Raw genomic sequence first — 24,877 nt, 5'->3', positions numbered from 1 at the left:
CCAACCCATGAAATAACCAAGCCACTTCTGGCCATTACAACTCTCTTATCAATGAAAATACTGATTTAACAAATGCACATGGGATACAGTGGACACACTGGCTCTGCATCTCAACCCAAAGCCACACACTGGCACCCGCAAGCAGGAGCAGAGAATCAAACTCCCTAAGAGCTGAGCACGCAGCTGCATTTAAGATCAAGTCAGGGATCAGCAGACGTTTCCGAGAGCATTAGCTCCTGATTCCTGTCCCCTACCTGTAAACATCACTGAAGCTTGTTTATTACTATTGTTTGCCAATACTCGTATAATTTGTTGAAAATAGGGAACTGAAGCTGCTACTTCAATGGCAGACGCCCACTCTGAGCTCTTTTTTTATCACCTCACAAATCCAGCGCCTTTCTCCTGAGGAAGATTTTACAGACTCTTTTTGTTTAAATAAAAAAGATGAAAAGAACACACTTCACTTTCCAAATGCCACTTCTGTTAAAGCACTGTTAGACTGGTGCTTATGACCATCACAGTGGTAGCACAAAACCAAGGATGGAGTAAAGGCATACCCCAGTTTCAGTAAAGGGCTCGTTCAAGGTCAGAAGGAAACACCAACATGCCTGAACACACTTCTCCAGATTCAGAATTGGACATAGAACCACGGAATGATTTAGATTGGAAAGGACCTTTAAGATCGAGTCCAACCATCAACCCAGCGCTGCCAAGTCCACCACTAAACCACGTCCTCAAGTGCCGCATCTACATGTGTTTTAAATACCTCCAAAGACAGTGTCTCCACCACTCCTCTGGGCAGCCTGTTCCAATGCTTGATAAGCCTTTTAGCGAAGAAATTTTTCCTAAAATCAAATCTAAACCTCAACATAAGACTAAGGCTTTCAGTAACCTGGTCTAGTGAAAGATGCCTCTGCTAACAGCAGGAAGGTTGGTCTAAATGATCTTTACAAGATCCCCTCCAACCCAAATCATTCTGTGCTTCTATATAAATGCCAAAACATTTCAAACCTATTGTTAGTCAAATCCTCTTTCTAGAAATTACTAGTCTGGGGAGACAGGCAGCACAAGAGAAATCTTTCATCATTATCACAGTTCTCTGCAGTTCTGCCAGTACCTATCTTGAATCTTCTACTCACCCAGATTTGTGCTTCGCATATTTTATCTCCCTTTCAACCCTCTCTGTATTCCCCTTTTGCAAATGTGCATGCTTTCCCCTTCACATACATTCTGGGTGCAGAATGTGACCTCTGATCCTCTGTTTCAAAGAGACCAGGACTTACGACTTCAGCATCTTCGCAGCAAGAAACACAACACACGGCTTGCTGCCTGCAACAGGCAGCATTTCTGCCTGAACACGCTGCATTCCTGTGCCTCTGGACCCCCACCAGCCCCACATGCCCTGAAGAGCCACACACCTCAGCACCATTCTGAAGCAACCTCAGTACCCTGAAGTTTCCAGACTCACTGAGGTTAAGTTTCTCTCTCCTGTAGGGCCATAGCTCATTCCCAGTGTTATAGAGCAGTCTGCCCTCCACCGCTTCACCCTTCATGCAAACAAAAATAACTGGACTGTTCTTTGGTATATCAATAAATGGTGTCTTGTGCACAGAGTCAGAGTGGAAGAACATTACGCTCTGCCACGCATATTTAGAGTTCACCAGACAGTAAGGCCTTGTATTCAGGAGTGTAGAAAGCCACTGCAGAGCTGTAGTTCAAACTGCACATGTACTGCTGTTTCTCCTGCTACTCTGCATACTCAGTATTATGCTACCTACCTTGTCAAAATTCACTTGCCCAAACACTTTTAAGACTGTATTAGAAAAAGATACCAAACCTGTATCAAAAGCTGTGCCCCACCGCTGCACATATGGGCTAGCAATTTTAAGTAAAACTGTAACATGCTTTGCTTTTTCAAAACAAGACAACAGGAGATGGCTTATTGCATCCTACATGCAAAGCACACATACACAAAGTTCCCAATTCTAGTCACATGCATTCCACTACCCAAGCAGCTTACAAGAAAGATCATTTTTACTTAGAGGTATGCTCACACATCAACTCATTTAATGCTACCTCTTGAAAATACACTCTTTTAAATATCTTGTAGACTACAGTTGGCTTAAACTACAAATCTCTGCATTAGTATTTAGCCTTGCAACTACGTTATAATGTAAGTAAGCAAGTCTGATTGTCGCTTAGTGACATGGCTTAGTGGTGGACTTGGCAGTCCTGGGGTAATAGTTGGACTTGATCTTAAAGGCCTTTCCCAACCTGATTCTATGATTCCATGACTGAGGAGTAAAATACGGATTGAACTTGGAGGTATTTGCAAAAGGGATACACAGACCTTGTGCACTGAAGAACATACCTGAGAGCTTGAGTCCTCGTTCCCCAACCTGAGTGTTGTAACCATTTGGCATTCGAAGAATTGCATCGTGGATTCCTGCCAGCTTTGCTGCTGCATACACTTCTTCTGGTGTTGCACCGATATTGCCATAGAGCAAATTGTAGTAGATAGTATTATGGAAGAGAACAGCATCCTACACATATGGAAAGGATATTTTAAACAAGAAACCATGAACAATAGGTTAAAAACTATCCCCAATCCATGAAAGAAAACAATACAGAATAGCTCAGATTTCTGCAAAAAGCGTGAAGGTGAAAGTATTTGGGGAAATTTCTTTTCCCAATATTGGGATTAATACATTTTGTGTCCTAAATATATCCATGTTCTGCATGATTTTACCACTTTGCTAACTCATTATAGATGGTAATCTACTATAAAGCTAGATCTCTTAAAGCTGGAGGCAGTTTCTCATGAAACATGATGACTTTCAAAGGAACTAGACATTACCACTGCATTAGACTTGGTCTTCATTGAACCACAGTGTCAGGATACTGATATTTACTACTTCAATGGACTATCTGGGGAGAATGACCCATGGTATACCTGAGGTACGACTCCTATTGCCTTTCTGAGACTTTCCAAACTGATATCTTGTATGTTCTGTCCAGCAACATAAATATTTCCTTTCTGAGGTTCATAGAAACGAAACAATAATCTCACGATTGTGCTTTTCCTGAAATTCAAAAGAATTGAAGCTTACGTTACACTCCTAGTTTGTCATTTACTATCTCCAATCAGAACTGATGTCACAAACATGATAAAAAGCAAAACACAAGAAGCAACACATTGAAAAACAAAATGCTGCACTGATTGGCATATTTAGTCCATTTACCCACCCTGACCCACTACCTCCTACAATGGCCACTTTCTTTCCTGCAGGGACTTCAAAAGACACTCCAGCAAGGACTTTCTGTCCCTCAAGGTATTCAAAATGCACATTATCAAAGGTGATGGCAGCAGTCTGTGGTGTGATCTGCAGGGGTGGAGCCAGCTCTTTGTCCTATGAAAAGAAGAGTGCCACTTTATATGCTGCCCAGAAAGCATCTCAAGCAGTTCAACAAGCCGAACAGTCCATTTCCTAGCTCAGGAGAAAGCCAAACAGACACTCCAGCTTGGATAGGCTGAAAATAATTACAATCCACCACATGAGTGCAACGGGTTTGTTCCTCCTTTGCCCCAAAGGAGGTAAAAATTTCTGCTTAAACGCTCTGCTTCGTAACTTCTTTTGCAGTAATAAACTCAGCATCATTAATTATAAATAAATCATCTAGCACCAGGCATGAATACTTAGATAAAAGAGATCTCAATGCAAACACAGCTTTTGTGAAGCAACTTTTGCTGTCACTAAAGGCTCTGCAAGAAAAAAGCAGCTGCTATTGCACTAACAGCACTTAAAGAGGAGGCAGAGCAGCATCCTTACACAACAGCTTGAATAGAAATTAAATCTGGAAAGTAAGAAGCAGGGTGAAATGATGGCATTGCCAGAAAACAGCCCTATTAAATACCCAGATACTTTAGGAAAATAAGCTACTACTTACTTTAATTTTGGTATCTACACTGAGAAGTGTAAACAAGGTATTCATATCTATAAGTGCTTGTCTTGTCTCTCTGTATACTGTTCCCAGGAAGTTTAGGGGAAGAGAAAGCTGGAACAGCAATCCATTCACCATTACTAGATCTCCAACAGAAAGGCTGCCTTAAGACAAAACGGATGTGAGAGAATAAGGAGACTTAAAGGGTTGTCTTGTTAGGAAGCACCAAAAGATTAAAAAAAATATATATAATCAAGTCAATCAAGTCTGGTTTCTTTTATCCCATTTCTAAACTCAGATGTTTAAATAGCAAACCAAATGCATTCCCAGAAGATCAGATTTTACATAGAAAGGTGCCCCAAATGACGGGCAATGCTTGTGTGGATTTCACTTAAAAGATGTAATAGCATCTCAAAAATTAGACAGGCAGCATAGCAGGAAATTCATGGAAAACATCAGATTGGAAAGTTGTCAATTCCACAGAGAAACATAAAGGGGCCTAAATAAGTGAGAATGGGAGAAACTGCTACATGACAGCAAGAACGGGGGAAGAATCTGAAGTACAATTACAGACAAATCCAAATGACAGAATTTGTCATGATCAAGAGAGGACCTGCATACTACACACAACAGAGCTGCTAAAACATATAGTGAGAACCTCCAGGCAGCTTCAAATCAAATACACTGATGAAAGGAAAACTCAGGATGACACACTGGCTAAAGGTAAGTGCAGGGTCAGTTCAGCTGAAACAGGTCCTGAAAGATAATTTAAAGCTGTATTTCCACCATCCTGCTTGAAGGCTATTCTAAATTTTATTAAGGACAGCCATAAACTGCACCTACTGACTTATCCATTCATGGCGTAACTCTTCCCTGTCCTGGCGTCTCTTGAAAGACCAAAGCAGATGCAAGAAAGGCAACATGATATAAAGGTCTACCCTTCAAACAGATCTCAATGCCAACAGTGTTCAAAGCATCATTATTTTTACTCTAAAATCACCTTGCTTTAGCTGAGCCTTATCCCAATGCTGCATTCATCTACTGGATTTGAAGCTTGCACTGTCTTGCTAAACAAGCAGGCTTTACTTCATGCAGTAAATTAGATAAGTACATATGCAACACTAACATACAGAAGCAATTGTTTTAATAATGTGACCTTATTATTCTAAGGAAAGTGAAGGACACCAGTAATAAAACTACTGGAGACAAAGCACATGGGTATATGCATTACACACTGGGGAAAAGTTCTGATTCTTGCCAACATGGGAAAGAAGGAGGGTAAAAAGAAAGGATCTTTATAGAAGCTCCACAGCAGTATTTGTATTTATATAAGTGTCTTTCAGAACCCTTCAACAGAAACTTCCCAAAATTTTATGACAAGCAGCAGAAATACCCCAAATTCACAAGCAAAACCTCTCAAAATGAACTATCACATCAACCATACGTTAATTAACACCTCTATCATGACTGAATTAAAGGTAAAAGAGGGTCATTTTTAGCTTACAGACAGATGAGTTACCTGCAACAATGCCCTGGCTGGCAAGCACCATGATGGCTGTCAAGCCAATGCTAAATATAGCACTCTGTCCAAAGTTGAGGAGAGCCAAAGTGGAGGTAGTCTTCAAGGAGGCATTCTCATATCTCATCAAGAACTCATCATACCGTTGGGCTTCGTATTTTTCATTATTGAAATACTATGATATACACAAAAATAACAACTGTGACAGTCTCAAACATACCAGACTGTATACTTAGTTATACACTTTAGCATAAACATGCTATATGCAGAGATATACACACAACCCCTCTTCAAGACTTCTAATAGCTAAAGAGAAAAAGAGATAGCAGATTAGTGTGTGAAAACAAAACACATGAGCAAACCCCAGCACTTTCTGCTCTGGGAAAGCAGACATTAGAGATCCCTACCATACTCATTCTGATAACACTGGGTGTCTGTCTTGCAGAACTTCTACCTCATTAATGCCAAAGCCAAACACCACCTATTCCATTAGATACTAAAAAGAAGAGCAAGTTACTGCCTCTGTGCTAGAATATCCTTGTTACTTTGACTAGAACAGTACTTATCACACAAAAGCTACTTCTGAGTCCTTCTTCACAGTTGATGCCACTGTTTATCATCCCAGTTTCAGCTCTCCAATTAAAAGTAGCATAAAATAAGCATTACCCAGGACAACTTCAAAGTGGCCCACGGGATTTTTTAACAGTAGCAGTACAAGAACTCATAGACCTGCTCTTTAATGTGAACATTGCAATGGAGTGCTGCAAACCACAACAGGTAATGAAAACAGTACACAGGCTTTTGAGAAGACAGTATGCTGCAGGCCAACATTCAGAAGACAACTTTCCACAGGAAGACTCTTGGTCAAGGTGATTCAGTAATGAAAGAAACTTCTCACTCTTACTAGCAAATAGGTTTTTCCAAGCCCCACCAATGACTTTCATGCTACCCCGTCAATATCATGTAGTGTTCTTCCAATGAACAATGTTTTTCAAAATATGCTATTGCTCCCAGTATGCAGCCCTACAAAAGATGAATCTTATGGCTCACTTTCCTTAGGCTGACAGAAGAAAGCCAAAGGGCCTGGCAGTAAAGACTGGTCTTACCTTCACAGTCTCATAATTCAGTAGCGAGTCAATCGCAGCATTACCGGCGTCATTATCTGCTTTGTTCATTTCTATTCGAAACTTAGTCCTGCAAAATGAAGGCTTAATATAGTGAAGAGTTCAGGCTGAGGCAACACCAAGTACCTTGATGAATCTGAGGGCAGGCCTTACCTCCACTGAGTAATCCCTATCGTGAATGCTGCATAGGCTCCTAGTGTCCCCAGAGTCACTAAAGCAAACTCTGCACCACATTTGTAATACTGGAATAAGTAAAAGAAACAAACAAGAAGTTATATTCATTTTCAAAACTTCACTGTTGTATCAAAACTCTAACAGCTTAACACAAGACAAGGACTCTGAAGGTCCCTCCTAACACACTCCCTGCTCTGGACAGCTTAAAATAAATACAGGTATAAACTCAAAAGGAAAGCAGCAAGGAGAAGGGTATAGATAAAAAGGCTGGAGGAGATAACCAAGAGCTAACATGTTATGACACTTGAAAGTTATTTTTGCCATTATAAAACATAAATGCTGCTGATGCTTGCGTTGTTATCACAAATAAGTATTTGTTTCCATGCTTTTTGGGTGGATTTTGAAAGCAAGCTGAAGACTGGGAAAGAAGTAAATGGCCTTGCAAACCAACTGATGAAGCGTTTTCTCTGCTTCAGGGTACATTGGGAGAGAAAAGCCATAAGAAGAATTAAAGCACCATCGCAGGCTGGCTCACAGCCAGCTTGAGTTGTAACTTCCAAAGGTTATAAAATTAAACTCAATACCAACAAGGGTTTTAACTCATCTTTTACATTCAAATTTGATTAAGTCCTTCTAAAAAGAACGGGGATAAACAAAACAAGATTCTTGCTTTTAATTTAGTCTAAGCTACATATTTATATTTTAGCCTGCAAATACCCAAAGATCCTGATTTCAAAGACAGTAAGTGCAATTTACAAAAGAAAAGGTTAAAATTGAGCTTAAAACCTGCAAGAAGCAGCCTATTTTCCAAAAGAAAATTTTCACTTTTAAGTTCTGGATAAGGGAAGAGCAGTACTCAGAAGAGAGCCAATAATCACTCCCTCGTCTAGCCTCAACACGCTAAGGCACAACATTCTGCATGAAGATAAGCTGAGAAAGTTGGGGCTGTTCAGCCTGAAGAAGAGAAGGCTGCGTGGAGACCTCAGAGCAGCCTTCCAGTATCTGAAGGGGGCCTATAGGGATGCTGGGGGGGACTCTTCATTAGGGACTGTAGTGACAGGACAAGGGGTAATGGGTTAAAACTTAAAACAGGGGAAGTTTAGATTGGATATAAGGAAGAAATTCGTTACTGTGAGGGTGGTGAGGCACTGGAATGGGTTGCCCAAGGAAGCTGTGAATACTCCATCCCTGGCAGCATTCAAGGCCAGGTTGAAGAGAGCCTTGGGTGACATGGTTTAGTGTGAGGTGTCCCTGCCCATGGCAAGGGGGTTGGAACTGGATGATCTTAAGGTCCTTTCCAACCCCAACTATTCTATGATTCCTGGACAATTATTTCTGCTTCCTCAGATTTAAAGTAACCAGTATTTGAAAATTAGGATTGCTCTCCTTTACAACAGTTGCTTTCACAACCACCTTGTAAAAGCAATTATTAATGCTCAGTAGGCTTTGGTAAAAGAAAACCAATGTATTACTCCTAAATGAGACAATTCCAAATCAGGAATAAACACACTTACCAGAATTCCACTGACTAGTGCCACTTCAAACATTGTAGGTCCCAGATTAAATACTAAAGCACTAAGAACAAAACTGATGCCTCTTGTTCCTCTGTCGATGGTTTTTGACAGAGCTCCAGTTTGCCTACTTAGATGGAAGGCCAAATCCAGGTTATGAAGGTGCAAAAACACATTCTTTGCTATCCTCCTGATTGAATTCTGAGCTACCTTCCCAAATACTGCATTTCTAGCTTCATTAAATAGCGCTGCTCCAGCTCTTGAGATACCATCTAAAAAAGATGAAAAGTTTATGAAATTAAAATAGTTATATTTCCAAGCTCCCTTCATGCATGAAATTACATTAAGCTCATTCCTTACATATTTTCAACATTTTTAGTTCAAAGGTAATTTATACTTAACTGGTCCAAACCTTTATGTTATTTTTCATTTATAAACCATTGCACAGATTTTGAATCAGCTTCTTTTGCAGCTGGTTATATGAAAGGGCAGGATTTATAATCAAGAATCATTTCTATAAGCATTATTTCATATTTTAATTAGAATACCAAAAGCAAGGTCACAGAACATTGGAAATGGACAGCAACACATGGAGTCACTATGAAATAACCATCCCAGCTGCTTAGCAGTGCATAGTCCAAAAGCTCTGCTGTCCCATTCCCTTAATGAAGAAGGTTAACACTTATTAATGGATTTGGGAATACCACTTACAGCCAATGAGAACAGCAGTTGCCACAGTTGCCACTGTACTTGGTGCATCGCTGAGGTTGAGGATGTTGCCAGATATCTGGTTGAGGCTGTCTACTGCATACTTAAACATGAAGGGAACCAATATATTCATGGCCTAAAAGCATAAGAACACCAATTAGTCCATATGCATTAAAGCATCTATCTATGGAACATGGCTGTTTTTTCTGAAATTGCTCTACTGTTATATTTAGTTCTTAACCACTTAGTGCAGGTGAGATGGCTCCTGATTTCAAGCACAATGCTCTCCTATTAAGTCTTTACTCCCGGGACTGCGGGGTTAGTTTGTCTCTCTCATGGGTTCCTTTAAATATCAATTTTTATCCTAAAGAAATCGTACACTGCAAAGGCACTTAAACTGAGGCTGAGCACTCAGTACAGCAATGGCAAGACTGGAAAGGAATCAAACAGCAGACACACACACCGTGCTCCTAAATTACACTGCCATTACAGGTTGCTCTTGGCGATGCTGACAATATTCACTATGAAGAACAACTACTACTACAAAAGAAGTAACTCACCCTCATATTGCTAACACTGGGTCAACCAAGATTACGTATTGAACTAAACACGTATTAATGGATGTATTAAACCAAAGCTCTAGTGAAGCCCAAGAAAAGAAGTTAACCTATCCTTTGTCTCTTCTGACTGTTAATACTACTTTAATATTTCCATAATGCTTTCCATTTGCAACATCACTATAAATATTAACTTTATATTAACCCTAGCATTTAGCAGAGCAGCACGGACGACTTTCCATGCAGACCATATAGTCAACAAGACACTACAAACCACTTCAACATGAGCCTTCAAACAAAACACCCAAGTCCTAACTACAACCTGGACATGTCATACATCACTGGATGATTTTGAAGAGCACCAAACCCCAAATGCACCTCTTGTTAACAGTGAGGTATCGCCTACATGCAAAAAAACCAAGCTGGCTAGAGGTAAACAGACCAACTTCAGGACTTGCACAATTGCAGCATGAGAAAATACTAAAAACCTTCCAGAAAACACACAATTCTTAAGTCTTGTTAATGCTCCACTGTTAGATCCCTCATTTGTACCAACAAGAAAAAAAATTAACATCAAATGTCATCTAATTAATAGAATTAATTCAAACAGCTTCTGACAATGAAGATATCAACATAGAGTATTCCAGGCTTCTAGCAGCTGAACAAGTACGTTAAGATCTACAATCCTGTACCATGGCAGATGTTAAAATACTTCACAGTGAGCTCACTTTGCTTCAAGTTGAGGGTTTTTCTCAGTATTTGGGGAAAAAATTATGGGTAGATGGCAAATTATTTCACATGAGAAGAAACAAAAAACCAAACCAGATTGACACAGATATTTCAGCTCTCTCCACCAAATGTTTTGTATACCCACTTAGATCCTGATTGTATTTAGGGACATCTGTCAGAGCTGAAAGCCCAGTGAAAGAACTGCAAATTAATGGGATAAAACTAGGTCTCAAGCAAGAAGCATGTAAAGTCTTTCATAACTTCAGTCCAAATTCAAGCTGGAAGACAGGCTTTTAGCAAGGATAACAACTATACCAGTATCAGATACTCCCAGTGTTACAAATTACTGTAAGTAGTGGAAGACTTCATTCACCAAGAGAAACTGGGGTTTTGACAATACTTCCTTCAATTACAGTTAAATAATTAATATGTAATTATAATTATTTTAAAATGTTACATTTAAACAGTTTTAGGCAAAAGTCTTAAATACGAATGAGGAAGCAATCCAGTTTCTCCTCTTCCTTTCAGCATCTCCCCTGTGAAATAACTAAGCAGGAAAAAACCCCAACCAAATACTACCGAATTTTCAGCACAGCATAATCTAGACAGCTCCCGAGAGAAGCCAGATGAGATCTGAGAGCATCTAGGCAAGATCATTACTGGTTTGTGACTGGAAAAAGGAGAACAGCTGAAAGATCAGGTCCTACTTCAACTACATCCTTCTGACATTTCTCCAGTGCAAGCCTGAGCCGTTCAGCAACAGCTCCCTTTTAATAGATTGGAACTGTGGAAATCTCCATTAAGAAAAAAAGACCTGCGGTTAGCATTATCTGCAGAAAGCCAACAAACACCATCAAAGCAGCAGTACACAATAATGTTTGATAACTTCAATTATACACAGCAGACAAACAGGTTACTGCCATTACATGCTTAAACCTTAAGCATAAAGCCCCACAAGGAACTGAGCATGCATTAACAGAGATTCTGAATCTTTACAATAGCAAAATTCAACTCCCTTCCTTCTCCAGTACAATCAAAGCCCCTCTGCTTTCCCTTCAGAGTTACTGAAATTCAATTTTGGGGTGGCATTTTGTTCTTAATAAAGACAAATACACTAAGCACGTGTGTTAGGGTGGTGACCAACATGACACAGTGCAGGTTTTCCTGGGAGACGCTACTCAGTAGAAAATCACAGTATTGTCATGCAGATTGTCTTGATTTGCTGCAGGTTCTCACAAATCCCTCTGCAGGGATTTTACTCCTCAGCAGACCATGCTACACTACAGGTAGTTCAGAAATAGAACTACACATAGATTTTAAAGTCCATTTAAAGAAGAGAGATGTATTCTTTAAGATGCAGCTCTCCACTTGCAATTAATTTAACCAGTTTTGCAGAAATGTCTTCTTTTACATCAACATAATTCTACCCAATAGAGTTTTAAATGAAATTTAAAGCCTGGTCTCAGGTTATAGTTGTTCTGACTCCTGGAGGGTAAAGCTTGAATAAGAACAAGGCAGCACAATATTGCATTTCATTAGCAATCTGCTTTCCAGTAATTTAATATTAACAAAAAGAAGAAGTTAATCTTACAAAGTTTATAGCCAGAGAGATGAGAGGCCATTATTAGAAACAGGCCTTTGCTACTCAATTTGTTAAGTCAATGAAATCACGTTCACAGGAATGGAAACAAAATCGCAGCCTTTTACATACACTTACAGCTACCTCTGGAGCAGTCTGGATTTGCTGTCAGAGAACAAAAAGCTTTAAGCACACCTAAGTACACTATGAAAAGCCACCATGCAAAACAATTGTCTTATGCAACATATACGTTTCCCTCCTCTTCCTAATGCCCAAAAGCTTGATACTTGCCATTAAAAAGACCCTTGAAACATAAATTTGTACATTTTCTATTTATAATAGTGAATTCACAGCTTATCCTTGCCTGAATTTATTGGAAAGCAAATACGCACCCAAGAAGTCATCCCAAGTCAATTGCCCACATTTAACAGCATGTTAGACTATAATGCATCATGCTTAAAGGAGTTTAAACATTTTTTTAAATGACTGCACTGTTTTAAACTGACAGTGCATCATCTCTATTCCCTTGTGGGACTACACTATGTTTATGGCACACAGTCTTATCTTTCACTGCGCTCTTCCCAGTATTTCTTGTTGATAATAAAGATGATGAATTGGTGACAGGCTGAGCCCCAACAAGATAAAATTGGTCTACACTGAGCTCTTCTTCTGCCAATAATTCAATGAGGAACGTTGACATGAAGATGACTGAATTTATCTCTGGACCAATATAAATGTACACATTCCACAACTCCATTTGTGAAAACAAATGGAAAGCTCCACCACTGGCAGAGGTAAAACTGCTAAAGAAGCTACAAAATGTGGTCCAGAAGAGGGAAGAAGCATCTGGCTTCATGCCTTCTCCACATTTAATGATGACCTGAAATGTACTTTTTCCACTAGCAGTTTCTAAAGGTTTACTGTAATTATCTAACTCCATCCGAGCCCATAAAAAAGGGCTCCCACTCTGAGATGTTCTTAACTGATCAGATAGATATCGTTATCTCTGCTCACAGGCTAAATTTGCAACACAACACTTGTGTCTTGCCTCCCTTGCCAACCAATTTCTTCTCCTAAAACTTAGAGGATTAGCAGTCAGTAGAAATGCAGAGAGTCTGAAAGATTTCTCTGGCTCATGAATAACACATGCATGGTCTGTGACCAAGAGGCCAAAAAATCATTACAGGCTGACAGAGGTGACAAGTGATTTTGTCATATTCATGTGTTTAATCCAGCTTCTCAGAAGCCCAAGCACTTTTTCTTCTTGTGCCACAGGAAGAAAAAAGAAGAAACAGAAAAGTAAAGCAGCATTTACCATACATACAGCAGTAGAGAAGACAAAAGCTGGGAGAGGGAATGTGGAGAAAGAAAAAACAGCTATGTAGGACCTGAGCAGGCTGTGAACACACAGATGATGCCTTATGTACTCCTCTCACCTGCCTTGCTGCTGCATCTTTCAGATCACACATGTCTAGATAGGCTATAAACATTTAAGGTTAAAATTTAAAGCGTGTCATAATACAATGAATCATCCAAGGAATAAAAGACCTTACTGGCCCTAGAGCAGACTCCATCCTGTCAGCAACCAGTCATAAAAAGCCATACGAACAGCTCACTTTGAAGGCTAACAATACTACCAGTGGTTATGTGTAGACAGAAAGGCACCAAAATTCACAATAATTTGCTCAACGACAGGCAACTGGACCCCACAAAAGGAGTCAAGACAGATTGTAACTGCAGGCACTTCAGTAGCTGCACACAAACCAGCGTTTGTTTTGAAGCAGAACTTCACTGAACTGGAAGACTTAGAAACAAATAACTTCTCAAGCAGCAGACCAAGAGGTATGATCTCCAGCTTTCGTACGTTTGGTGGGTAAGCCAAATCAAACTGGGTGTGATTAACTCCTCATGTTTTTCCTATGACTGAGGATTTCCTAACCTGCCTCTCCTCTGTGATTCCTCTGGAGTTTTCTTCAGTAAAACTGAAGCCACCCTACAGAATCTGTGTCAGAGAGTCACCACTTGGATCTTTTCTCCTAACTGGAAACTTAACTTTATAAATACATAGGTATAAAATGTCACCAAACTCAGAGGAAAGTGTCCAAAAGGCTTATGAAAGCATTTCTTACTGGGGAAGGTGACTTGTACCAGGCATCACATAGTTCTCTATGCAAAACCTCCACGAACAAGCAGCTTTTAGACAAAATCCATAATAAGGACTTAAGTCCTTCAGACACAGAGAAGTACATAGTGAGCAAAGAAACTGGGTCAGGACTGCAGTGAGGAGAAAGACATGCTGGCATTCTGGTGCTGACACATGTATATAGCAGAGAAACTTTAACAGACTTAAGGTTTTTTGTGTGGTCTATCACGTACATTGTAATTAACCTCCCAAGCAGTTGGAACAAAAGGGCTAATGAGGAAGCTGCACAGGATTATACACGGTCCAGACAAGCCACAGGTAAACTAACTGGATTTTCTCTAGGACAAAGTAGTTTGCTCTGGAAGAAAAGGAGATGTCCAGGGCTCAAAGCTATGACAGAAAAACTATAGCTCTGCAACAAACTGTTGCATGTCAGTGATGCCACAGTAACTACACATAGACTGAACGTGTAAGCATGAAGTAGTTGAAGAAAATTTAATCCCCAAAGGCACAGTGGGGATAGCTCAGGTGATGAGGGGTAACTTCTTAGACTGCAGTTACTCAAAAATGTTTGAGCTCTAACAAGGCTTTTCATGACTGGAACAGAGCAAAACAAAGAACTTATCCAAGGAGAGCTAGAAGACATCCCTGAATTTTTTCACCCCAGCCAGTTACAACATACACCCTGCAGAGAGCTTGCTGTGTGTTTTCCCAACCACATCCAAAACATTCCTACAAAATGCTCGTGCTTTAACAGGCACCTTCTAAAACCTGGGCAAAACTCAGCAGGTTTTCTGCTCTGCTCTGGACACTAGGGCTCCCAGGCTGCCTTATACAGAACCTGAAGTAGGGAACTTAAGAGAACACTTAAGAGAGATCCAAACATCCAGTTACTTCCCTAAAGAGCAATGAAGTGCACGGTTTCCTGACAGGGGGGAACATCTCTCTCCATCCCAGCAGAAACATAATAGCTCTGCATTATACCAAATACAGAGCTATTTCCAAGAGTCAGGCATGCTGGCCATCAATTTTGTTTTCTTTACAGCCCAGAAAGCTGCTAGAAACACTAAAAGATTTTCTAAAAGCAAGGTACAAGGCTGCCACATGCAGGACCAGATTCTGGACTCACATCCTCCATCATGTTCATTTAACTTACAAATTAGGAAAGTAGGGGAAGAGAAAAAGAAGTAAAATACTTCCAACTTATTTCAAAATTGCCTTCAGGTTATTATTATTAACATTATAATACGAGGCTTTAAAAAAAAAGTGAATTAGAAGAATTTTCATATCCATCTGGTAAATACACATCACAAAACCTCAACTAGCCAAGCATATAATCAGTTATCTATTATTGTGAGGGCAACTGCACAGTGCACAAGGTGAACTGCTCCTTGCAGCTGCATTTTGAGCAGATCGTTTCACAGTGATTAATGCTTTACTTCACACAGGCATAAACAAGGGTGGAAGTTCACATGTACAGACATGCCACATCCTGCATCTTGTCACCTGCATTATCAGTAACGTCCTGAACAGCAAGCAGCACAACCCAAAATATCTACTGTAGACAGCAACAGCTAGCATCTGATAGACTGCTCACGAGAAGGAGCTGCAGACCCAAAGATTGGCCTTTCCTCTTCAGCTCACATAAATGAGCACATTTCTCTTCCAAGTACTCTTCTTTCAATACCTACATAGCAGAAATTCATTTCTTCTCTCTTCTCATAACACGGCAATGTTACTGAATGCTAGTAAGTTGCCAGTGCAAGTAGCTTAAGTGCTGAAACTCACTGATTAAGTAGTACCTACTTTAGCTTATCCCAGCAAAACACTAGTATTGGCTTTATGTTTAGTAAAAATTGCCATTAGAAAGCAACCCTGTTGAGCCATATGAAATGTGCAAAATATCTGGAGTAAATTTTGTAATCAAACACGTATTTCTTTTCTTCCAAAGCAAAAGATTTTGTGCAAAACCTCAGCATTTGCTCTTCTACGCTATTTCTAGAAGGTCTGTAAAATCTGGATACCCTCCATTAATCTGCTGAAAGCTTCCGCATGCCTATTGCTTTCCATGAACAAACAAACACCAATTATGTAGCAGGCAAGAGTATGAGATCCTTTCAAACAATGAAGTAAAGGTAAAAGCAAGCCTCCATTTCATAATCAAAAGACTCAAGAAAAATAATTTGAATGAAAGCATGGTTCAATATAAAAATAAATTATACAGCTTGTTTCACATTGGGACATCAGAGGAGTCCCTGAAACAACAGAAATTCCACTGTCATCCCACAGAGAAATACCAAGAGAAGACTGGAGCTCAAATCCCCTTTTCCATAGCACAGCAAGAGTTATGAGTAGATACCACCAGATTGCTCAAGTTCAGAGTAGAGAATAAGCATACAGCCTTGAAGAAATGCAGTTTGACACATCCAGCACCATGCAAGAAAAGATCTGTAAGCAACCTCTAACTCACATCTCCCATAATTTATGATGTAAATTACTAAATGGCAATGGAAAATCCTGAACTAATGTGAGCAATGGAAATGAAAATTGTGCTTGTCATCATCATCTTCCTAACCACACACATGCATACTACCTGGACTTGTGCAAAGCACTCAACACTGTCCCACACGACATCCTTGTCTCTAAATTGGAGAGACATCAATTTGATGGATGGACCACTCGGTGGATAAAGAACTGGCTGGATGGCCGCACACAAAGAGTTGTGGTCAATGGCTCAGTGTCCGGATGGAGACCAGTAACAAGTGGTGTCCCTCAGGGATCGGTGTTGGGACCGGTCTTGTTCAACATCTTTGTCACTGACATGGACAGTGGGATTGAGTGCACCCTCAGCAAGTTTGCCGATGACACCGAGCTGTGTGGTTCGGTTGATAGGCTGGAGGGAAGAAATGCCATCCAGAGGGACCTCGACACGCTTGTGAGGTGGGCTGATGCCAACCTCATGAAGTTTAACCATGACAAGTGCAAGGTCCTACACCTGGGTTGGAGCAATCCCAGGCACAGCTACAGGTTGGGCAGAGAAGAGATTCAGAGCAGCCCTGCGGAGAAGGACTTGGGGGTGTTGGTTGAGAAAATGAACATGAGCCGGCTTCAGTGTGCGCTTGCAGCCCAGAAAGCAACCGTATCCTGGGCTGCATCAAAAGGAGCGTGACCAGCAGGTCAAAGGAGGTGATCCTGCCCCTCTACTCTGCTCTCGTGAGACCTCACTTGGAGTATTGTGTGCAGTTCTGGTGTCCTCTACATAAAAAGGACATGGAGCTGTTGGAACAAGTCCAGAGGAGGCCACGAGGATGATCAGGGGCTGGAGCACCTCCTGTATGAAGATAGGCTGAGAAAGTTGGGGCTGTTCAGCCTGGAGAAGAGAAGGCTGTGTGGAGACCTCATAGCAGCCTTCCAGTATCTGAAGGGGGTCTATAGGGATGCTGGGGAGGGACTCTTCATTAGGGACTGTAGTGATAGGATAAGGGGTAATGGGTTAAAACAAACAGGGAAGTTCAGATTGGATAGAAGGAGGAAATTCTTTAGTGTGAGGGTGGTGAGGCACGGGAATGGGTTGCCCAAGGAAGTTGTGAATGCTCCATCCCTGGCAGTGTTCAAGGCCAGGTTGGACAGAGCCTTGGGTGACATGGCTTAATGTGAGGTGTCCCTGCCCATGGCGGGTGGGTTGGCACTGGATGATCTTAAGGTTCTTTTCAACCCTAAGTATTCTATGATTCTATATCACATGCATACGCACCCCCTTAAAATACCCAAGCTATTATTTCCAATACTATGTGCTCCTCACACAGGAAACAAACATCTTAAGACTATAACCCCCTTAAATAATAATAGAGAAATTGTTCCTTGTACAAACTCCAGATGAACAGTAACTATCACAGTACAGTCAAGTATCTGTACTTACCTTTGCACTTGCTAAAAACCCTAGGGATATGGCAACTCTGGCTCGCAGATCTGGTCTGTCTTTGGGCCACACATAAGACAACATCGCTCTGATGATCTTTTTGGCATCTATCTCTTTCAGCTATAGGAAAGAACAAAGGCACTGTATCATAAAGAGACCCAAGGAAGCAAACTAAGTATAAATAAGAATAAATAAATAAATAAAAAGTATAAATAAAAATGAATTTAATACATTTGGATCACTTCTGTATTTTACTGGAGAGGCAACAGACACTTCATATTTGAGACTAGGACTGCAGACTGAAATTTCAAGTTGTCAGTTTTTAGGTAATAAATCCTTGACACACTGCTAAAACAGATGAATTGCTCTTAATTCACATGTCCTCAAGAGTGCAAGTGTAGCTAGCTGTAAGTGGAATATGGAGAAAGCCACAATTCACCATAGCTTAAGTACTTCACAGAACAAATAAACTGGTCCTTCTTTTTTATCTTCTCGGGATTTGGTACAAAATGGCTTGGTATTTCTTGTTTGGAAGCTGTTTTAACATAGCACAGAAAAAATGCAAGGAAGAAATGCAAAATGTAAAGTTAATGAAGTAACAAAAAGCCAAGGAATGAAAGAACTCTGAAAGGTCTACAATAAACCGTAGTATGAAGAACATTTATGAGTCACAACAGAATACAGTATAAACCACCAGCATTTTAGCAACTCAAAATCTGAAACAGAGCAGCTATGCTAAAGTATAAATTCAACTGAATATGCATTTCAGCTCTGATTAGTTGGTTGCAAATTTAAGCATTTCCAACAATTCCCTTCACAGTTTTTTGGTCATCTTATCTTCTTTGCTGAGAAGTGAGAAATACTCTTATTTTGCCCATGTTTTCTAGGGCATACAGTCTTCAGTGGGTGCCCAATGAAGCTATAACTGCCAGCAAGAAAACTATTATAGTGGCCTTAACTCAGCTTTCAACATCACAACCTGATTTAACAGACTGGGCCCTGAAGGTGGATAACCAGGCTTCGTAAGGCAGATGATGTAAATGGCCACACATCAGCTTAACTGATTATGCTCATTTTTAATGAATTCAAGCAGGTTCTTCTCCAAACCTCAAATTTTGCTCTAAACAAGACTACAGCTCAGTTAGCAAGGCTTTTTGAGAAATACTGCGGTTTTTGGTTTGAGCTTTTTTTTGGGGGGTTGTGTTTTGGGATTGTTTTGGTTTGGTGGTAATTTTGGTTGTATTTTTTACAGGAATACAAGTTATTTTACAGATGGACAGATGCCTGTATCACTTACCTGTGCGATGCACTCCACTAAAGTCCCAAGCTACATATACTAACTAGCTAAAGCCTAGACCATGCTACCAAATCAAGAAGAACAGCATATGCAGTCACACACAGAACAAGTATCAACAACTCATTTTTCTCTGCTGATTACCCTGGGGTGAACTTGACAGACAGGAAGGTTATCTAAAGCTGAAGGGAGGGCAGCAAATAGCAGCTAATCTCTCAATTTCAGGCAATATTTTGTAGTCAGGAGTGGAAACAAAATGTTAGTCCACACCTTTTAAAGATGACTTATCATTACAGAAGCTTGTCAAAAGGGGCAGTTTTAATGTTTCCCTCACTTTAATGTGTACTTTAAATGCTCCCTCCTTGACTTTGAGGATAAACCAATTCAAAATAGAAATTCTATGTTAAGGTCCAGGGTGAATGAGCAAGAAAGGAGTGCCCCGTTAAAAGGTAAGATTGCTAAGGCAGCTAAGGAAGCCAATCCTATACAGGTAAGCTTTTTATAGCACCAGAAAACTCATCTCAGTGTTTCTAGTCATAGCTTCAAAGAAAACCAAAGGGTAAGAGATACTGCATTTTGTCAGCAACTGCAAATGTATTGGAGCATTACACAGTATAAGCACATTTCAAACGACCTTTAAAAAATGGATATATGGAAGATCTGTATGTGAAGACAGAATGCAAAACTGCTTCTGTTGCATCCTACCCATTCAGGAGATGGAGTATCTGCTGCAGCACATACATAAATCTTTCCATCTGAGCCAAGGATATGCATAAATAGCAGTTCAAACATTTGGAAAATATCTTTGATCACCACTTACAGGAAGTTAAAAAGAGGTATCACTTTAACACAAAAGATACTAGAGCAGCCAGAGCAATTCTAATTATACATTGCTATTGGCTAGTCAGACTTTGCACAGAAAAGCTATTAAAAAGAACAAAATCCATGGGCTGCATACACGCAATCTATTTCCTTTCCTTCATGGGTCTGAACAGTGACAGAAGTAAATCCATTCAGAGAAAGAAGTTAGAAGGCAGCCACTCATTTGCCAAAGGCCTTACAAAGGAACAAGGAGAAATATCAAAGGAGACGCAAAACGCACACATATTACATCAAAGTTTACCATGAAATAAATGTTACCATTGCACTGAAACATGAATTGAAAATGGTTTAAATATGCATGTGGCAACATTAAGAATTAAAATGAGTAATCTGTTTAATGGACTCAGGGTCTGTTTTGATTCTCTGCTTATACAATAAAGTTAAGAAAGGGTGCATTTCTTTTATGTCCCTTTAAACGGCAGCAATGTTTCTGGGGAAGGGAGAGGGTGTTTCCACCACCTGGACACATTATTTTTCAGCTAGATCACACTAGCTCACTATCTGACCACACAGTGACCTATCTAACAATCTATGATTCTATGTAGCAAGACACCGAGGTTAGGAAGGAGGTAGGATTCTTTCTTTCAGTTGCCTTATCAGCTTAAATAAACGTCAAACTAGGCCTGAATTTTCCTTCCAAACTTTGGGAAAGAAATACAGAGTCTTTTTTCTTCATACTATGCATCCCTCCATAGAAGGCAAGCAATGACTAGCAAACTAAATAGCAACTGAGTGAATTGGTGGTAGGGGAAGGCTAATTACCAGGGTGCCATCATGACTATCAGTCTTTCCATAAGCAAGCAAAATACGTCTGCTTAGCAGCAAGTCAGACACCACAGTTTTTGTACACAGAATAGACAGGAATAAAAGTAAGACACAAAAAACCCCAAAGGTGGTAAAGAACGGCAATGGTTTCAGTTTCAGCATTCAGCACATCAGCCACCGCTGGAAGTAAAAATTACGTTGTAAAAAAACAGATGTGTCAGCTTCTCCCATAGTTACTTGAAGATTAAGTTCCTTTTATTTTCGCTGAGGACCTCTTTGCTTTTGCACCCAATGTTCCTCTTTAGTTTTTCCACTCTTCACACATTTTACCTCTTCTACAGCTAGCCCTTGCTGCTTTCTCCTGGACAACAGCTGATACTTGTTTAGTTACACAACAGCCTTAACTAACAGCATCCTATATTAACTACATTATAGCTCCATTTACTGGAATAAAAGAGTCAGGAGATTGGCTTATACAGGAATAGCTGCAAGCAATGGGTGAACACAGAATGCCACGGAATATTTACACTCCCTAGCAGGCTAAAAAAATACCAGCTGGCATCAAAATTTCTGGCTAACATATTCCTAGTGAGTTCTAACGCTAAGGAACATCCACTGCTCCTTAACGTTACCAGTGTTTTGGCAAACACAACCTTTCATTTCCTTCCCAACCCAAGAAAACCCTGAAATGTAAATTTGTGAATGATGCCAAGCTGCAGACCTTTGAAAAGTAGAAACTAAAGAAATTAATGTAATCCCTATGATGATTAAATAGATCTGTCCTGGCAGCTGCCCATCACATATTAGGTTTAGTTGAAAAATGTCTGCATTTCAGGAAATAGCTGTTTAAAGAAAAGAACAAATAGCCCCTTGAGGTATTTTTGAAGATAGGTCAGTTGTGAAACTGTGAAATGGATCTGCAGATGAATTCTGTGAGGGCGAGTTTGTTCTAGGGATATACAAAAATCTTTTCCACGGAGCTCTGAAAAATGAAGGTTTTTTTTGACAGCAAATGGGAATTATTCAGCTGATCAACATTCCCAAGTGATCAGAAATTCTAGTAGGAAAATAAACCCCGAAGAACCAACAAATGCGTGATCACCAAAGCGACAACACAGGGGATAATGCTCTCCTCCCACTTACAGGACAACTACAATCCATAATAATTCTATTCCATAACATACATAATTAGAGGACACTCTACGAGCTTTACAGCCTGTTTTGCCTAGATCTTTGAAAGAGCCTATACATGTTGCAAGGAGGGTCTTAAAATTAGCCTGACATTAATGTTACATGCAGAGCCAGCAGTACTATTAGCAGCCTTCCAGTATCTGAAGGGGGCCTATAGGGATGCTGGGGAGGGACTCTTCATTTGGGACTGTAGTGATAGGACAAGGGGTAACGGGTTAAAACTTAAACAGGGGAAGTTTAGATTGGATATAAGGAAGAAATTCTTTTCTGTGAGGGTGGTGAGGCACTGGAATGGGTTGCCCAGGGAGGTTGTGAATGCTCCATCCCTGGTGGTGTTCAAGACCAGGTTGGACGAGGCCTTGGGTGATTATGGTTTAGTGTGAGGTGTCCCTGCCCATGGCAGGGGGGTTGGAACTGGATGATCTTAAGGTCCTTTCCAACCCTAACTATTCTATGATTCTATAAGATGTCAGATTATTCTGTTTCCCTTTGTGCCTTGTGCAGAAAAGACCACAGATGTTGGCTAAACCAAGCTGGCTACACTTTAGGTTATGAAATTATCTTACTACCAAAGCATAAATTTTAGTAGCATCTCTCCTGACCTCTACCTGTAGCACAAACAGGTTTGAATTCAATGAAGGGAAATCCTAGGTTTATCTCTTCAGTTTCTTTACAAATGAGGTTTTAAGAAAGACATTATCAGAACAGTTAAGCATGAGCAAACCTGTGCTGAAAGACCTCATTCTGCACCAAATTTCAGTTGGTCATCAACATGGTCTTCACTAGATTTAGGAAGATCCCACACGAGTTTGAACAAGTTATAATCATCACACTGAATGATTCTGTGTGACACATCAGAAATAACTTTGCACAGGAAGTGAGAAAATGAAAGTTACATAAACCCAAGAGCTTTGATTTTGCAATTTTAATCATGCAAAGTTTATATTGTGTTGTTTTAACCAAAAGCTTGCCTCATTTTGTCACTTTAATCATTTGGTCTAATAAAAGATACTGCTGCTCCTTACATACCTACCATACTTAACATGCACTTCCTGAATATAAATGCAGCCAAACCACATCAGATGCATAAACATCAAATCCAAGTAAAAATACATGCAGTTTAATTACTTCCCTCCCTCTTCAAATGCAATTTTACCAAATGATGCACTACCTGGTATCCACAAGCTAATTTCTGCTACCCTGAGTGTCAAGTCACAGGGACATATCAGTCACAAACAAGAAGAAGAAACCACAATAGCTTACAATGGAACATACTTCCCATGACAAAAAGTCCGACAAAACGCAGGCCAAATGCAGTGGAGTGTGTGACACGAAGACTGTGTTCACTGAAGCACTTGAACAGTTGTTACAAGCATTCAGTGATTTAAGAGCTAGCAAACCAACATCAACAATTAAGTAGCATTTACTTATCTACCAATACAGTTTTTACCAAGTTGTCGCTTGGGGTCATCAGCTTTTTTGGGGAGGGGGAAGAAGCTGATCACATTTTTTACTTAAAAAGCAATGCTAATTAAGGAAAATTAAGCAAGATTTTACCCCTTCCTTTGGGTCTGTATGAAGGCCTCCACCTGCATGACCATGCCAACATGTTCTCTTTTCTATCAGCTGCCACCTCGGGAGGATCTGTGTGAAAATGAAAAGTCAATTTGCAAGAATGTCAGGAAACATGCATGTAAAAGCCAACAGAAAGAAGAACTACAGGTCTGGTTTGCCTCCCTCATCCTCCAATTGTATTAACTTGCTTTAACAAAAGATACTACCTCTCTCTAAAAACCTCACGTTACTTAAGGAAACAATAGCATGAAAGGGACTATAAATCTAGCAGTATAGTAAAGACCATGTTCCAAGCAGCCAGGAGGTGAAGATGACGGAGCCTTAGGTGTCCTTTTAACTGGAATAGTTAAAAACTGAAAAGTGGACTAAAAAACATTAAGAAATTGAAGTTGTGGAGGATAATTGTACTCTCACACACTAATGTATAAAGTGGAATACATTGAAGCAGTAATAATGTACATAGAGTAACAAGGTTCCCTGCTAAATAAATACATAGGAAACTTCTAAATTTATTAATGCATGTACATGTACTAAATAATAACAACTCACTAGCACTAGGCATTTGTCCAAGTTCAATTTTGAAGTGCCTGTCACAAACAATGGACGCGGTAAAGCTTTTCAAGAGTCTGCATTTTGTTTAAGAGATCTGCTGCATGTTTACAATCTCCAGGTTCAAGTGATGTAAAAGCTCTTTAAGAATTCCTTACGTGGATGGTTTGACAGCAGACCTCAGGGCTTCCCAAATTTAAATTTCACTGTCTATGTTTTAAGGAAAAACTTTATAAAAACCAAAGTAGATTTCACACTTTGAAGTCCCAATGACCCTCAAATGATTTTTAGCTGCTTGAGACAGTCTGATGAGTGGTTATTTATTAAAATTAGAAACCCCAAAACAACAAAACCCAAGACAAACACATTTCCCAGCTTCATTCAAGCAAAGGGTGTTACTGAGAAATATGTCATAATTACTCCATGAACAGTAAAAATTGCAGCTTCCTTGTTTACATGATGCTATGGCAAGCAGACTTCCCAGGAATAAGAGCCTGACATCCCAACATTTGAAATGGTAAGAATAAATTTCCATGGTTTCTTGATATTCCACAACCTAAGCAGTTGGGGAGTTTCTAAGCAGAACTTTGAAGTAATAAAGCCCTAGAAGGAAAACACAGCTTTCTGTGCATTGGTACTTCCTATTCCTGCCAACACGAATTGAAGTATCAATACACAAACCCTACCTTTTTAAGAACTGTTCTTTGTAAGTTACT

At 39.9% G+C, this 24,877-nt stretch overlaps 1 protein-coding gene across 2 annotated transcripts in view; it reads right to left on the bottom strand.

Moving 5' to 3' along the window:
- ABCB7 (ATP binding cassette subfamily B member 7) overlaps positions 1-24,877 on the bottom strand; it is a 39,052-nt gene that overhangs the window by 7,033 nt on the left and 7,142 nt on the right. Inside the window, exons 3-13 of one of the 2 annotated variants that reach the window (XM_061445776.1) lie at positions 23,595-23,681; positions 17,906-18,025; positions 8,982-9,114; positions 8,274-8,542; positions 6,739-6,827; positions 6,568-6,655; positions 5,462-5,636; positions 3,949-4,106; positions 3,247-3,410; positions 2,954-3,083; positions 2,372-2,543 (exon numbers count right to left, since the gene is read on the bottom strand). In XM_061445776.1, the coding sequence (XP_061301760.1) occupies positions 2,372-2,543; positions 2,954-3,083; positions 3,247-3,410; positions 3,949-4,106; positions 5,462-5,636; positions 6,568-6,655; positions 6,739-6,827; positions 8,274-8,542; positions 8,982-9,114; positions 17,906-18,025; positions 23,595-23,681 (1,585 nt within the window). The remainder of the gene's footprint in view (positions 1-2,371; positions 2,544-2,953; positions 3,084-3,246; positions 3,411-3,948; positions 4,107-5,461; positions 5,637-6,567; positions 6,656-6,738; positions 6,828-8,273; positions 8,543-8,981; positions 9,115-17,905; positions 18,026-23,594; positions 23,682-24,877) is intronic. The other variant, XM_061445777.1, reaches the window with a different exon arrangement.

The sequence above is a fragment of the Pezoporus flaviventris genome, unplaced genomic scaffold, assembly GCF_033815535.1.
Source record: "Pezoporus flaviventris isolate CSIRO_AGI_PZ_B2104156 unplaced genomic scaffold, CSIRO_AGI_Pfla_v1 ptg000005l, whole genome shotgun sequence".
NCBI lineage: Eukaryota > Metazoa > Chordata > Aves > Psittaciformes > Psittacidae > Pezoporus > Pezoporus flaviventris.
Note: the sequence above shows the minus strand (reverse complement) of the source record. Positions and strands in the feature narration are given on the sequence as shown.